The sequence below is a fragment of the Perkinsus marinus genome (genome assembly GCF_000006405.1).
Source record: "Perkinsus marinus ATCC 50983 genomic scaffold scf_1104296945006, whole genome shotgun sequence".
Lineage (NCBI taxonomy): Eukaryota > Perkinsozoa > Perkinsida > Perkinsidae > Perkinsus > Perkinsus marinus.
This window is the reverse complement of record NW_003211258.1, coordinates 71,200-86,238: the sequence shown is the minus strand read 5'-3', so window position 1 is coordinate 86,238 and position 15,039 is coordinate 71,200. Positions and strand designations below refer to the sequence as shown.

General features: G+C 47.2%; 2 protein-coding genes across 2 annotated transcripts; both read left to right on the top strand.

Moving 5' to 3' along the window:
• Nucleotides 1–1,948: 1,948 nt before the first annotated feature.
• On the top strand, nt 1,949–2,377 carry Pmar_PMAR013057 (hypothetical protein; the record flags this gene model as incomplete). The annotated part of the gene is made up of 1 exon (XM_002779940.1): nt 1,949–2,377. The coding sequence occupies one exon, from the start codon at nt 1,949–1,951 to the stop codon at nt 2,375–2,377; it is 429 nt and encodes a 142-aa protein (XP_002779986.1).
• Nucleotides 2,378–3,434: 1,057 nt separating this feature from the next.
• Pmar_PMAR013056 (cysteine desulfurylase, putative) lies at nt 3,435–7,882 on the top strand (the record flags this gene model as incomplete). Its single annotated transcript, XM_002779939.1, has 13 exons — nt 3,435–3,844; nt 4,171–4,245; nt 4,289–4,401; nt 4,442–4,551; nt 4,828–4,927; nt 5,282–5,346; nt 5,396–5,461; nt 5,509–5,601; nt 5,764–5,844; nt 6,291–6,510; nt 7,161–7,318; nt 7,424–7,634; nt 7,677–7,882. The coding sequence occupies 13 exons, from the start codon at nt 3,435–3,437 to the stop codon at nt 7,880–7,882; spliced, it is 1,908 nt and encodes a 635-aa protein (XP_002779985.1).
• Nucleotides 7,883–15,039: the final 7,157 nt, after the last annotated feature.

Below are 15,039 nucleotides of genomic sequence, written 5' to 3'. Positions count from 1 at the left end.
CTCCTGCCAGAGCCGAGACGCGGACCTCCGGCCCGCTTTTTTGTACTAGAGGCAAGGACGTGTCCCATACAGCTCGGCCCTCACGGACCGCTTCACAGCGCCTCTCTTGAAACACTAGAAAGCTTACAACATAAATGGCCTCGGTTCGATCCCCAGGCCTGGCTTTTCTCTGCATTTTTTGTTAGCGCGCGCCCGACCCCGTCTGCGCAACTTGAATTATTGAAACGCAAAAAGGTGATAACGTAAGCTACTTCATGATGCGAACACTCATTGGTATGTCAGCAGCAAATCATGGATGGATTCCATGTGTGAGAATCCATATCACCATTACAAACATAGTCTGTATCATCTTTTTTACCATCGACCTCGTCATTATCCCACTATACCACCGTTGAAGTCATCATCTGTACTACACAGGTTATCTGTATTATCTAGTATATGTATTATCTATTTATCTATCATCTAGTATTATCTGTATCTACATATCTGTACATATCCACTGGGACTGTCCCATCATCCATAACCGTTTCACCATCCGTGTAGCCATCATCCGTATCAAAGTTGGAATATATATTCGCTCTCCTCAGTTGTGCTTAGGAGCTTTCTCACTTATTATAGCAGTTTATATACAAATTCGGCCACCAGTGTACAGAACCTGATAAGAAATTCCCAAGCCTTTCCCAGAATTCTTATATTGTCACCGACGCAGATTGGTTGACCACGTGCATATATTCCTACACTTACATAAGTATCATCCATATTCTTATCCATATAGTCATCAATAATGATTCATCATCCGCATGAATATTCCCCATACGGTATGGGCCATACCAGTATCCATATAATCATCATCCGCATAAATATCTCCCATATCCGTATCCGTAGCATCATCTTTCTTAATAAGTCGGTAATTGATCTCCCAATCAGCACCATGATGATCCTCTCAAACCTGCAGTTGTTGCTTTCGAAGCGTATGTTCTCTCTTATTCCTCATCCGAATTCCGATCAATGGCTTATCTACAACAAAATGTCAGCAGCTATTACGAATAGCCATCGCGAACGGTCTTTCATTGTAACGGGCTATGCGGGGACCGGAAAATCACATGTCGTCCACAAGCTGATTAATTCTCTGCAAGGGTAATTTAGCGTTATAGTCCTCACATGGGCGGGTGTTGCTGCACGAGTTCTGAATGGTAACACTATGATGAGTTACTGTGGACTTCGCTACGATGACAGTGGCATTCCTGGCGATAACGGATATATGAGATGCACAGCAGAGCTTACACGGTGCATGACTACAGGACTCCGCCGAGCCAGATCATCTGAAAATAATGTAGTGCTAGTGATTGATGAACTGGCAGCCCTACATGGTACAGTGATTGACTCGCTCTCCGAATCCCTGAAGGAGCTGCGAAGTCATAAAGAGCATGGCTGCAGTCCGTTCGGTGGCCTACATACGATCATTGTGGGAGATGGCTGCCAGATAGGGAGGGTGGAGTTCTCAGAAAAATCCACACTGTGGATTTTTATTTTTCTGGAAACTGCGTGGGAGGATAGGCTGTGGAGTAATGACACTGGAATGATGGCAAAGCTGGCGAAGCTGTTGTATTCTTCGACGTTGTACCACGATTCTCCAGCCCACAAAGGCAGAGTCCATCACAGGTCGGCGAGAAGTCGGTCGAGCCCGTGGAACTTTACCGTGGATCTACACTGGGAAATACTGTGGGACGGTCTACAACATATGTACCTCCGGGGTCTCCGCATGAGAGCTACGTTGACGAGGTCTCGGCAAATAAGTCGCTGGAAGCCTTCCACTGCAGAGTGCGCTCGAAAGGGCGTGGTTATCTGAAAAAATATGGTGTGATGGTCAAGAGATTCGTGTGTCAATATCACTGCATGGAAGGATGGAAACGGTGCAGCCATTCAGCAATCATCAATCGTCGTCCTGATGGCTGGTACGAGGTTGAAGTCCAAACCGGGTTTCATGCTCCTCATGAACGAGATGCTGATCCCACAACGGGCCGAGCGCCGCAGACTTATCTCTGTAGAACTCCTCCACGAAATCGATAAGCTCAATGACAGTAATGCAAAACCTAAGAGAATACTGCGAGCACTCCGAAGACGGGGGTTGCTGAAGGGTATCAAGAACACGCTCAAGTGTATCAACAGCAGGCTCTATCAAACTCTGAACCGTTCGAATGCTTCGAACTCGAGGCCTCGCATCACTGCCTACTGCAACGAAAAGTCCACCATCCCCGACTGTATGTGTCCGCCATCTAAACAATGGCCCGTTGGTGATGACCTCACTGCGAGTGTTGATGGTCACAATCTTGCTACAGATGCTGATGATGACGACTTGGCTGCAAAGTTGGAGTGATGACTTGGCTGCAAATGTTGGTGGTAATGACTTGGCTGCAATGTTGGTATGACGATCACGCTGAAATATTGATGACACTTCTGTGGCCGATCAAGAACATGCCGGATGTTCTAGGAATCTGAGAACTATTTCAAATATTAAAGCAAATGTCGCTCTTCCGGAGAGCGGGAGTCCCGCTGCGGGACTGCTGCGATACGATCTAATCCGTCGATATCAGTGAATTCTCCCAGATGTCCGGCTACAATCGTCATCTGGTATACTATGATTCACGCGGAAACGCCTCTCAGGCTAAGGATGACTGATGATGATGGTCTGTTTGAACATTCCGGAGCCATTTGGAGAAGCTGGTGGCCTTATTCGACTCACGCATGTTGAAGCATGTAAGAGCTCCTAATTCAGATATCAGGAGAGTGGCATATGGACGAGCACATGTGGGGCCTTGAGGGCTGTTATGAGGTCCGATCTTCGGGCTACTCCATCCACTAGTAGAAACAGGCTCGTACTGATACTGAGATTACTCTACTAGAGTTAGTCGACCAGGACCTGGTCCAGACTGAGCGTGACACTACCTGGTCACCAGGTAGTGTCACACTTAGTGTGGACCGCACTACTAGTGTGGAGAGGACCAAAGACTCGCAGGTCTCGCTTCTAAAATCTCGGTCAGTTCACGGGACAGGTGCCCGATAAAGTGGTGCCGTACCAGCGACCCCATCTGACACGGGTCTGTTCAGTCACCTAGTCCACTATAGTAAAATCTGCCATTTGACAAGGACTTTCTCCTAGAATGCTTGGGCTCGTGAAATACCGTGACAGACTCGAATCATTGCTGCTAGAGCTGGCCTGAGCCCCTGGCGTCACGTACCCTTAGCTCAGTTGATGTACTCGGAGTCGCAAGATGCACCTTCTTCTGCGTAACGGCAGCACGTGCGAGCTCAGAAAATCTTACCTGTGCGCAGACGCATTTACAAGGATAAGTTTTCTAGTTCTCACCTGAGTTTGATTTGGTGATTCCAACTACCCGATCGTGTTACAGTAGTTGTCACTAATTACTTACACAATGACTACCTCTGACCGCTATGCTGCTATCAACAAGCTAGAGATGCCCTCTCCCATTGTCCCCCGCTCCGGTGGTAAACAACCCGTCGTGTCCCCGACTATGAACAAGGGCAATACTCTCGCTACTCCACTCAAGCATCAGCATTACTCGAGAGCCACCCCATGGACGGAGTCAACCATGATAGACGATCGTTCTTGGGTCGAGTCGGTTGACACTCCCGTTCCCACTGAAAGGGTCTCTCTTCTTACTATCACCCCGGCCGAGAGGTTCTATCCGGTCGTCCACGATGCAGCTACTGTTGCTTCTGTCCAAGACGACTACCACTCCCTCGTGAACAGCCTTCGTCAACAGTGCATTGGAGAGCAAGAGCAAATACCCTGTCCCTTGGACGGTACCACTAGAAGGCTCATGTAGGGTTTCACGGTGTGTTCGGAAGACCTCTCCTGAGCTACTGCTAGGATTGGTTTTAACATGTTCAAGTCGATCCTGGGGATGCTCTTGAAATTCAGAAGAGGTTTATTTAACATCAACACAGTTTCGCTACTCGCAGTGTTGGAATATATGTTTGCTTTTCTCAGCTGAACTCGGGAGTTTCCTCACTAATTATAGGAGTTTATAAACTACGAAAACCCTTGAAAAAATTTTCCTAAAAATTTTCATACTGTAACCGACACGTGTAGGTGACCATGTGCATATTTTCCCACACTGCTTATGCGTGCGTCTATCATCTCATCAGATACTGCGATTATACGGCATCAGGAAGAGCCCTTGAAAGCGTTGAAGACTTCATTGCGAATCAAGTCTGCCCGATGTGAACTCACCCTAGTCGCATGGAACTCATCATCCCATCTTAGGTACGCCAACACTCACTCCGTGGCCTCGGCTACTGCTCGGCAGACCGCCCACTTCCGAGAGGAAGCACGAGACCGTGTCAAGACATACTTCAACTGTTCTGATGAAGACTCAGGTGCTCCACTACTACAGCTTCTGTCCAACTCACGACTCAGCCATATTCTGCGGTGCTGGTGCCACCGGTGCTATTCGCAAGTTTGAAGATATGCTCATCAAGAGTAGAGTTTTTGCCCCGCCGTGCCGCGAGAAGAAACTCCGTAGAGCGGTGAGTTGACAATGTGGGAAAATATTCACATGGTCAACTACATGTGTGGCCGACAGTATGAAAATTTTGAGAAAACTTCGGGAAATTCTCATTGGTTCCTACTGTAGAAAAATGATCTACAAATTATCTAAAAGGTATCGATCTGTGTAGAAATTCTACACACTTCTACCCGAATTCGTATATAAACATTAAATTCGTGAGGAAACTTCAGAGCTCAGCTGAGGAGAGCGTACAGATCGAACACCGCCTTATGGTCTCCCTTTGTTTTCCCCATAGGTCGTAGTGGTCGATCCTGTAGCCCACCACAGTTCCCTACTTCCTTTTCGTGAGTTGACCCGCTTATATCCCCTCGGGAAAGGGGTCAAGTCCCGAGCTGGTGAGTATGAGGCAGTGCTGGAATATATGTTTGCTCTTCGCAGTTGAGCTCAGGAGTTTCCTCGCGAATTATAGGTGTTTGGAAATTCCCTCTGAATTTTCAGCATGTGTGACCAACACATGTAGTTGACCATATCTCCTCACACTGGCATTGGGTATAACCGTCGTCGTAGTGAATTAAGCCGAATTCAAGTATACTTGTAGTGAATAGAAGTAGTAGGTTTATGAATACAACTTACTTAGCTAGAACCTTTTATGTACGTGCTCTAGCGTCACGCTGAAATGACACAGCCAAAACAAAATTCGGAGACATATTTATAAAACAGGGACAATCCCTACAATATGCTCTCTTCAGTTACTGGGTCTCACGTAGATGTCTCGAAATCCCAGGCGTCTCCCGAGTTCATCGAAATAGAACTCGTGGTACCCACTGGGGTATATCCCCCTCCCTCCTGACCGTTTCATACAGGTCCTTCCTCTCGACGGTGTGAAAGGCATTGCGTCCATTGAGGCGCTCCGTGACACCCTGGAACAAGTAAGTCTCCTCGAGAGTCCCCAAGGTGTGTCACCGCCATATCTCAGGTAAGCATATTCAATCGTCATCATGGTGATGACTACGCGACCCCTGTGGTCATTCTATCGGCGTGCAGTAACGTAACGGGAGCATGTCAGGACGTGAGCGACCGAATTCATCTACGATGTGTTGCAATATATGTTTGCTTTCCTCAACTGAGCTCAAGAGGTTTCTCACAATATTCTGAGAGCTCAAGGTATAAGTGTGCAGAAAATTATCGATAATTTTCGGCGAGGCCCAGAGATGAATATCGCTCTCCTCAGATGCCCACCGTGTCGACGCTGGTGCATACCTTCCGTGGTATCATCGCTTGGGACTGCGCTGCAATTGCTGCTCATAGAGAGGTGCGTTGTATGTGAGGTAGATTGCAAGTCTAGAGGCGATATTCAGTACGTGTTAATTTGATATGCAAATGTGTTATTTTGTAGGACAAATTATAGTGAACAAGTTGTCGCTATCATCACAGTCCCAAACGGGTACTTTCATCACAACATATGTTCATAGCCATTGTTACATTGTATATGCGATATAGTTTAATCTTGGAAAAAATAACACACATCTGCATATCAAATTGACACGCACTGTCCAGTCCATAGCTATGCCTTCTAACCGCGAAAATGTGATCGTCTTTCCGCCTCAAATTCTTTTTCCCTGTGAATTTTTCTCCTCGCTGATTTTTGAAAAAATCAATCACTATAGAGCCAGGCTCAAAAATATCTTAGTCATATTTATGACCGGCTTCAAATGTGTGGACTTGTGGACTGCGTTTGTCGTTACTGGGCGATTTTAGGTCAACATGAATCCACCGACACACCCTGAGGGTTACATCGATTTCGCCTTCCTCTCTCCTCACAAGTTGCTGGGTGGGCCGGGCAGTAGCGGCATACTGCTGTGCAAGAGGAAGCGTCAAACGAATTCAATACCGACCATTTGCGGAGGCGGCACGGTCGAGTTCGTAAGCAGTAGAGGACATTACTATCTGTCGGACCTCGAGGAACGAGAAGAAGCCGGTCGGTCGCAGCTGGTGTTGGAATATATGTTTGCTTTCCTCAACTGAGCTCGTAGGTTTTCTCACTATTTTATGAAAAACTACATGATTTTGGGTATAAGTAAACAAAAATCAACGAATAATTCCGCAAAATTTCCTCAGAATTTCCATATTCCTAACAACACATGTAGTTCACCATGTGCATATATTCCCACACTGGTCGCAGCTGGTGTTGGAATATATGTTTGCTTCCATAAGCTGATCTCAGGACTAAGCTCGAGAGTTTCCTCACTTATTATAGGCGTTTATATACGAATTAGGGTAGAAATGTACAGAAACCAATGAGAATTTTCCGAATAATTTCATATAGTCGGCCACGCATGTAGTTGACCTTATGCGGATTTTCCCACACTGGTCGCAGTATTCGCAACTCTAATTTCGTCAAGTTTGAGTGTATCGACCATTCTTGGAATATATATGCTCGCTTCCCTGAGCTGAGCTCAGGAGTTTCCTCACTAATTATGCAGATTTACTGACGAATTCGGCTGGAAATCAACAAGAATTTTCCGAAATTTCCTAAGAATTTTCATAAATTTGAAATCACAACGTGCATATTTTCCCATACCGGAATCGACAGTTGCAAATGCGGTAGGAGGATTACAGGTCTCTCAGGCACCCCTGATATTCTCGGATGCATCCGAGCTGGCGCTGTATATCACATTCACACTTTACTGGGCATTAATGCAATCGCCGAGGACGAGGGTCGCATGGCGGCTCACCTCGAGAAAAAACTCCGTGGCAACAGCAAGATTCACATCTTGGGACCGAAAGTATGTCGTTGCGATAGAACTCAGACGGAAGCAAACAATTTTCATCAGGATCGGGCGCACTGCGCGGGAATAATATCGTTCAATATACTTTACAACGAGAAGAAGGATGATCATCATCGTCACGGTTTGTATGTTGCTGGAATCCTTGCGGTTTCCAATCAGGTTGGCAGATACTTACACTACAATTTTGTCGGTTGTGTTCTCAACGATGTTTTCGGCATTCAAGCTCGAGGCGGCTGCGCATGCGCTGGACCGTATGGGGAGGCTCTTCTCGGCCTCGGTGGCGTCAACGGCGAGCGGTTCGAAATGACAGCATGTAAGAGCTATTCACAGCCGTTGGTGTTTTTGTGTTATTCAGTGTCAACTCGCGACATGATCTTCAAGCCGGGGTTTGTTCGTGTTGGAGTTCACTTCACAATGACCCAAGAAGAGCTGGAGTATCTCGCAGATGCAATTCTGTGGATTGCCGAGAAAGGGTGGATGTTGATGCCGGCATATGAGTTTGAGCTTAGCTCTGGAGAATGGAAGCATTCCCACAGAGACGACGTCAACGTCATGAAGTAAAGCCCCGATCTTTGCTCGAACTTGCATGTTTATTGGTGATTCGAACGTTCGTTTTTCGTTTCTTAGGAATATTGCCGATAGTCTCAGCCCGTCGATGCTCCGGTTGCATGAACAAGAGCGCTCATGGGTGATGGAGTCGCCGAAGGTGCAAACTGACAAGGTTGCTCGGAATCTTTTTGATGACCTCGCGACTCCATCGGAGAGAGCAAGGCAGCCGATTGCAAGTCCGGCGATGCATAGAGACAATTTCACATCGGAAAAGCGGAGACTTAACCAAGAGATCAAGAAAGCCGATGAGCTCGCCAAGCAAGTCGCTGAGGAGGTAACCAAAAAGACGGCGTTTACAGTGTGTGTCAATTTGATACGCAAAGGTGCGGTATTTTCCGAGATTAATGAGAATCGATCTGAAACTATATCGCATATACAATGTAGCAATGGCTATGCACATATGTTGTGATGAAAGTACCCGTTTGGGACTGTGATGATAGCGACAACTTGCTCACTATAATTTGTCCTACAAAATAACACACATTTGCATATCAAATTCACACGTACTGTAAACATTATCTGAACGAATATTATTGGAGTTGATCATCGGGCTGATCGATCCTTCGTACGTACACTGTCCATTCGCCCGTTGTGAATTCCATTGCTTTTCAGGCCTTGACTAAACCCCGCGCAGATCCTCTCATCCCAGCGCAGCTCTCTAGCGTGCTGTGGTTCGCTCTTCCCATTGACACAATTTGGTCGTTAAAGAAATCCGGCAACATCGATCGATCAGAACCGCAGGTTTGCACCGACCTCAGCGCCCCTATCTTCACCAGACCGAGCAATCAGACAGGCCGAATATCGAGGTAACCGCACTAGCTGTGTTAAGATCGATACCACCTGCCCTCAGGAAAACCGAAGGTGTACTTAACGCACGTGTTTGGTCTGATCGAGCGCCAGCAAATATCGTGTCCTTACCGGTTAGTCTGCTATGCATTGCAGCATGCTCGATTATCTCTTTCAGATCCCTCAAGTTAAACCTAGTATACCGCAAATGCTCAAAATGATGATCGGCCAAAGAGTCGCTTGCCACGCCGAGAGGGATCGGCAATAGCGGCGTCATTGTTTCTTACAGTAAATTGTAGAGTATTTTCAGACTTCCTGTTCTTGATTTTCTCGTAGATGTATTTCCTAAGACCTCTAATCCATAAGGATTTATAGTCCATATACCTCATAATTCATATAAGTAATTTCGACGACTCGTCGTCCATTTGACTATTTGGATTCTTTTTGCCGCGGTGTGTCTGCAACCATGCCATGAGTGAGCCGTGTCGTCAAATTGTACTTTTCTGGTGAATTTCTGGTCTCTTGCGCTTGTGCAGTCTGGCTCGTCAGAGTGATGTTTAAAGGATCGATTCTTATATTCTCCGCGCTCCTTGAACGGAAGGAGTTGAAACCCCGATTCACCGACTAGGATCATAAAGCAATAATGATCATCCTCGGGTATGACTTTATTGAGAATGACAAGCCAAGTGTTGGTTCGGTTGTCACGACTGTACAATTAGAGGCGGTCTTTGGAACTGAGGCACAACTAGCAAAAAAATCAATCATTTATCGAGGCATCTGAGTAGCCGCATCGAAACACAGTGATTCTCACGATAAGGAGATTATTAATCCTAGAAAGGAGTACAGGAGCATCGTTCATATACTCTTTCATCATATTCATATACTCGATTGCTCATTGGGCGATATGCTACTCCCCATCGAGTACTTCATCATCGGATTCAAGTGATGTCCGAATCGGAGGGAGAAGAAAGGACTTCCATGGCCTCAGACTGGACCACTACGGAGACAATGGTTGTATCGTATGGAATACGAGAACGCGACTGTAGAACTCGAGGCCCTTTTGAGCTATGAGAAACCGTGGGTACAAAGACCATGACTTGTCATCCGGTGTATCAACGTCTTCAGTAGGGGCTGAATCGGAATGGAATCAACCCCCCCGAATGCAGAATTAATCAAATCAGTACCGAAAATCAGAATGAAACAAACGCATCGTGAACTCGCGATCGGCAACAGAAGCATACATGAACTGAATCACGAGTCCAGAAGGCAGACGGTGATTCCTTCCCGTGAGGGGTACACGTGGGAGGAGACTTTACCCTCGGGATGATGTTTTGACAGGCAGGTGTCTGGTAACCCCATAACACACCATTCATCAGACCATCGGTATCCACCTATTCAACATCGACGTTTATTCAGCTATCCCCTCCACCTCCGAGCGATAAGTGACGGTGCGAGCAGGCAGCACTGAGACTACTATTGATACTGAGACTTCCTTTACTCAACGGCCGCCCACTTCCACACTGAGCCATCCTATCACGCAAGGTTGCAAAACCATCGAGTTACTTTCCATCCAAAGCGAGTCGTCTATAGTGTGAGGGCAATCTACATCGAGCTGCTGGGGAATCTGTCTTCTCGATACAACTCGTTCGCTCCGTTATGTCATGTGGGCGCTCCTGTCGACGACAAAGAGTTGCAATGATATCCCTCTTCTGAACTTTGTGCACTCTTCAACGAGTTATATCTGAGCTGACGTTGATTCTCAACAGGCACCATTTGCGTCGCCCTCGCAAAGCGCTTGTTGTCAGGCGAGACTTTGTGGGAGCTCGGCTGCTCCCCGGTTAAGACAACTCAAATTACTGCTGAAAACAGTGATTTTGTACTCAATGAGTTCGTGGTCAAAAACAGCTTTCACGTTGAGCTCAATTGTTTTAACACCATTACGGGATTAGGTGTGATGCACGGCGAAACTAAGAGAAAGTGTTTTGCCCCGCTGACAAAAGTAGACAACAAAACTCAACCACTCGCGTGACAGAAACCACCACATGCACTTTCACCCGCCCCACTTGGGTACTCTATAATCATATCCATATCGATTAAAAGCATACTCGGCACTGTTCGCGATGCGCATCTGAGTGGGAAAAATCTTCGCTGTGCGAGGGGAAGTATCTTCACACCTTCTTGGAGAATCCTGTAGGCCAATAGCGCTTCGGCCACTCATGAGGATTCGCGTGGCCTCCACGTGTAGCACAGACCTTCTGGTGAACGACTTTGAAAGGCTTCCATTCAAGCCACCATCTTTCATACAGACCTGCGGAGAAGCGCTCTAGGGAGCTGCATCGAGTCGAATAGATGAACTTCGGATTTCTCTTGGTAATTGGAGATAGTTGCCTGGTAGTTGTTACCTTTCCCTCCCGGTCGGCCCATTTTATACCGCAGTCGCACACTGCTCAGGCACAGCATTGTGGAGGGGGAACCGAACCGCTGAACCAATGCCCAATGACCAATACTTTATCAAGAATTTAAAATTCGACCGAAAAAAGCGCACGCCCAAAAATGGCACGGAAGATATATATTTTTCCGAGCGAAATTCACCTGAGAATATTCAATTATTGAACATTATAGGAGACAATGAGTTTGTTGATATGAAATTTTGTACTATATTCACTACCTTGCAGAATAACGAAGTGTGCCTTTGGAGAACCTTTTCCCCACCGCCCCGAATGGCTCCGGTTCCACAAGAAACGCAACACTCGGTATACTCTCAGTGAAACTTGTGTGTTCTACTGACGACTCAAATCATAACAATAATCTTATCGCATTTACCGGCAACTTGAAACATTTTTCGCCGAATACGGTCTGCTCGTACAGCGATTTAAGGCTCTCTTACATCTCCGTCACCGATGAGGCTTACCCTGTACTCTCCTGATGCATCCGTCCGTCGACCTTCTGCGTCCAGCAGATGGAACCTCTTCCACCTTGCGAAAGTCGTTACCGCAACTCGTGTGTCAATCTCATGACATCCGATTAGGACCTCTCCAGCCGAACCCGTAATGAAAATAGATTCGCCCAATCGCATGTGCCGGAAAGTCGCACTTGGTGCGTAAATGCGATTTACGATGCGGAAAGGCTCTGTCGCGCACAGATAAATACACGCTTCGAGCCGCCTCTCGCCCAAGGAGAGCTCCTTGATATCGACGTTCACAGAGATTTTCTCGTCATCACCAAATCGCGGGGTAGAGGATCCATTTCCCCTAGGGCCCTCAGAGCAAGAGACAACGTCATCTAGAGAGACCAGTTCTGTTTCATCAAACTCTGACTCCCTCAGAGAGCTCCCAATGACCGGCACCGGTCGGTGTTCCGATTGGACTTCACTCAACCATGCGGAAGCAGGCTTGTGGTCTTTCTCGAATGGCGTCTCTCCCGAGCCTCGTCGGGTAAGATTCGGGACTCCAAGTCCCCTAGGAACGATCGATACGCTGCGTTCTCGCGTCGTGAGAGGCATTATGCCGACGCTTTCTTCTGCGCTCACCAATAGATGACTTCTATCCGTGATTCCCATCATACTAGCTGTTCCGAACTCATCTACCATTTCTTCAGAAACTTCCATCGCTCCTGCATCCAATGGGGTTGAGACTAGTCGAGCATCGTTATCCCTCAATGGGGTAGTCAATGAGATAGAAGCTCCACGACCATTGGAGCCCTTAGGGAGTGTGGCTGCGCTTGAACCCTCTCCACTTCGATGTAGTTCCCGTGATGCAGGACGGGGTGACAGCAGCAAGCTGCCAACGGGATGTAGTGCGACTGTATGCACCTTCCCAACTTCGAGCTTGTCCGGATTCAGCGGACCGAGACAAACCGCCGAGCCGTCGGAGTCAATCACAGTGCACACTATAACGCATCTTGTATCGAAGACGATTTTCACTTCGCTATCGAAGGTTGCGCAACGTTTCGGCTTAACTCTCTTGGTGTACCACGCATCTGTGTAAGACGCCCTCAGTAGCTCGTCAGCATCCTTCACAGGCAGCGAACATGCTGAGGCAGCTGTGCTACTCGAGCAAACGTCGAAGCGCACAAGGCAGACTTCCGATGGTGCTTCGCTGACACTGATAACTCTCAATTCCAGCTGGTTACGACTTTCATCGGACGTCTTGTATGATCCTGCCCCGATTTCCGCCGGGACTGCTAGAGCTTTGGCTGGTACCAAACTCCAGCTGAGATGGAGACACAAATCGTCGATATTTACTTCCACATGCGCAGGGTGCATGCTGGCCTTGTGAAGATATTGCGGCAGAAAAAGCTCTTTCTCATGTTTGTGAAGTTTGATGAAGGTGAAAGTCTCGCTGAGAGCTACTATCATCGACCGTCCCGATTCCAGCTTGAATCTGTGACATCCAATCGACATGTCCGACTCTCTTCCAGATAACCCCAAGTAGAGATAAATCCACGGTGATAGTTCGCATGTAACTTGAATGCGTGACCAACAGCAAGTTTTGCACAACGCTGATAGAGGTAGGGATATCGGACCACACTCCCGTGCGGTGAATCGGCTGAAGACAAGGCCGGCTTTCGAGGGATGCCCTCGAAGTAATAAGACCATTTCAGATTCGTTCTGATCAGTTGGTCCACTGAGCTCAATTCGCCCAGGCACTTTGCAATGTCCATCCGGCTCCTCACGCCAGAACGGAGCGAAGCGGAGCTCCGCGGTGAGTTCGTCATTCTCGTGCATCGGACACCGGAGCGACTCTTCCGGACGATCGATGGAGATCTTCCAGTTCACATATTCGCCGCAGGCAGGGCCTGGCGTTGGAACTGGTGGCGCAACGAAACCAGGTAGAGCTGGATGAAGCCGACAGCAGAAGCAGAGCTCGTAACGACGTTGCCGGTCTTGAATCCACGAGACGCATTCAGTATGCAACGGAGTGCTCAGTGTCAGTTCCGGGAGATCAAAGGTCGCTACTTCATGCGAGATGGGGTTACCGATGAATCTGAGAAAGTCGCTGAAGAGACCTCTGCATCGTTTCACTTAGTGTGTTGTACTTAGTATGTACTTAAAAGCATGTACTTTGTGTGTCCTTACTATGTACCTAGTATGTACCTTGTATGTACTTAACATGTACTTTGCATGTCCTTAGTATGCACGTAGTATGTACCTTGTATGTACTTAACATGTACTTTGCATGTCCTTAGTATGCACGTAGTATGTACCTTGTATGTACTTAGCATGTACTTTGTATGTCCTTAGTATACACGTAGTATGTACCTTGTGTGTACTTAGCATGTACTTTGTATGTCTTCAGTAAGTACGTAGCATGTACTCAATGTGTACTTAGTATGTACTTGACATGTGCTTTGTATGTCCTTAGCTTGTATGTACTTCGTATGTCCTTAGCATGTACTTTGTATGTCCGTAGCTTGTATGTACTTAGCGTGTACTTTGTATGAAATACTACTTGAGTTACCATCATTAAACCAATCTGATTTAATCGAATGTATTGCGCTATATATACGCCTCATCGAGCAATGAGGTATTAGTCTGTATATGACTACATAGGCAACTCCTCGATAAGCCCAATCCAGTCGAGAACTCTTACCGGCGCTCCTTTTTTATCAGTCTCGCAATCGTCTTTACCTTGTCATCGGGGTGGTTCATCGAGATCTCGCTGGTAGTGACTTCGATAGGAGCTGTAATTCCTTTCCCCGGTACAGAAAGATAGTTGGGCTTATCAAATTCGCCGATCACGTTGAATTCAATAAGGTAGTTTTCATCAAATTGCGATTCTTCCGGTCCCTCCAGAGAAGTAGCATAAAACTGACTGACATAAACTATCGCTCGAAACTCACAGAGCACCTCACCTGAACGAGGGTCCATCTCTCTACTTCAACCCTCAGCATAACCACAGGATTGCATTCCTCATGAGTGCTACGTATTGGCACGCGAATGTCCGCGCCTTTATGGTAGAAAACCTGTGGTGGGAGGGGTAGTTGATTCGAGGCTGTGAGAGGCTGACCTCGTCTAGCCATGCAGCTTGTTCGTCACTCTGACCGATGAGGACATCAGCTACAACTCTCCTTTTTTCCCAAACTTCGACTTTGAAGCGGATTTCTCGCTTGGATATCCTTTCTATGATATGAACATCATCCCATACAGGATCGCGGCAGTCATGTGCCACTGCAGTTTTTATAATTTCGTCGTCGAAGAAAACCTTCACGTACGCATCGCAGCGCCCACCGACCCACTTCTCGTCAGACAGATCAGGCAGATCCGACGCTCCTGCTACTCTTACTTTCACTCGGTAGCTGTGATGTTTTCTGTCGCCCCCGAG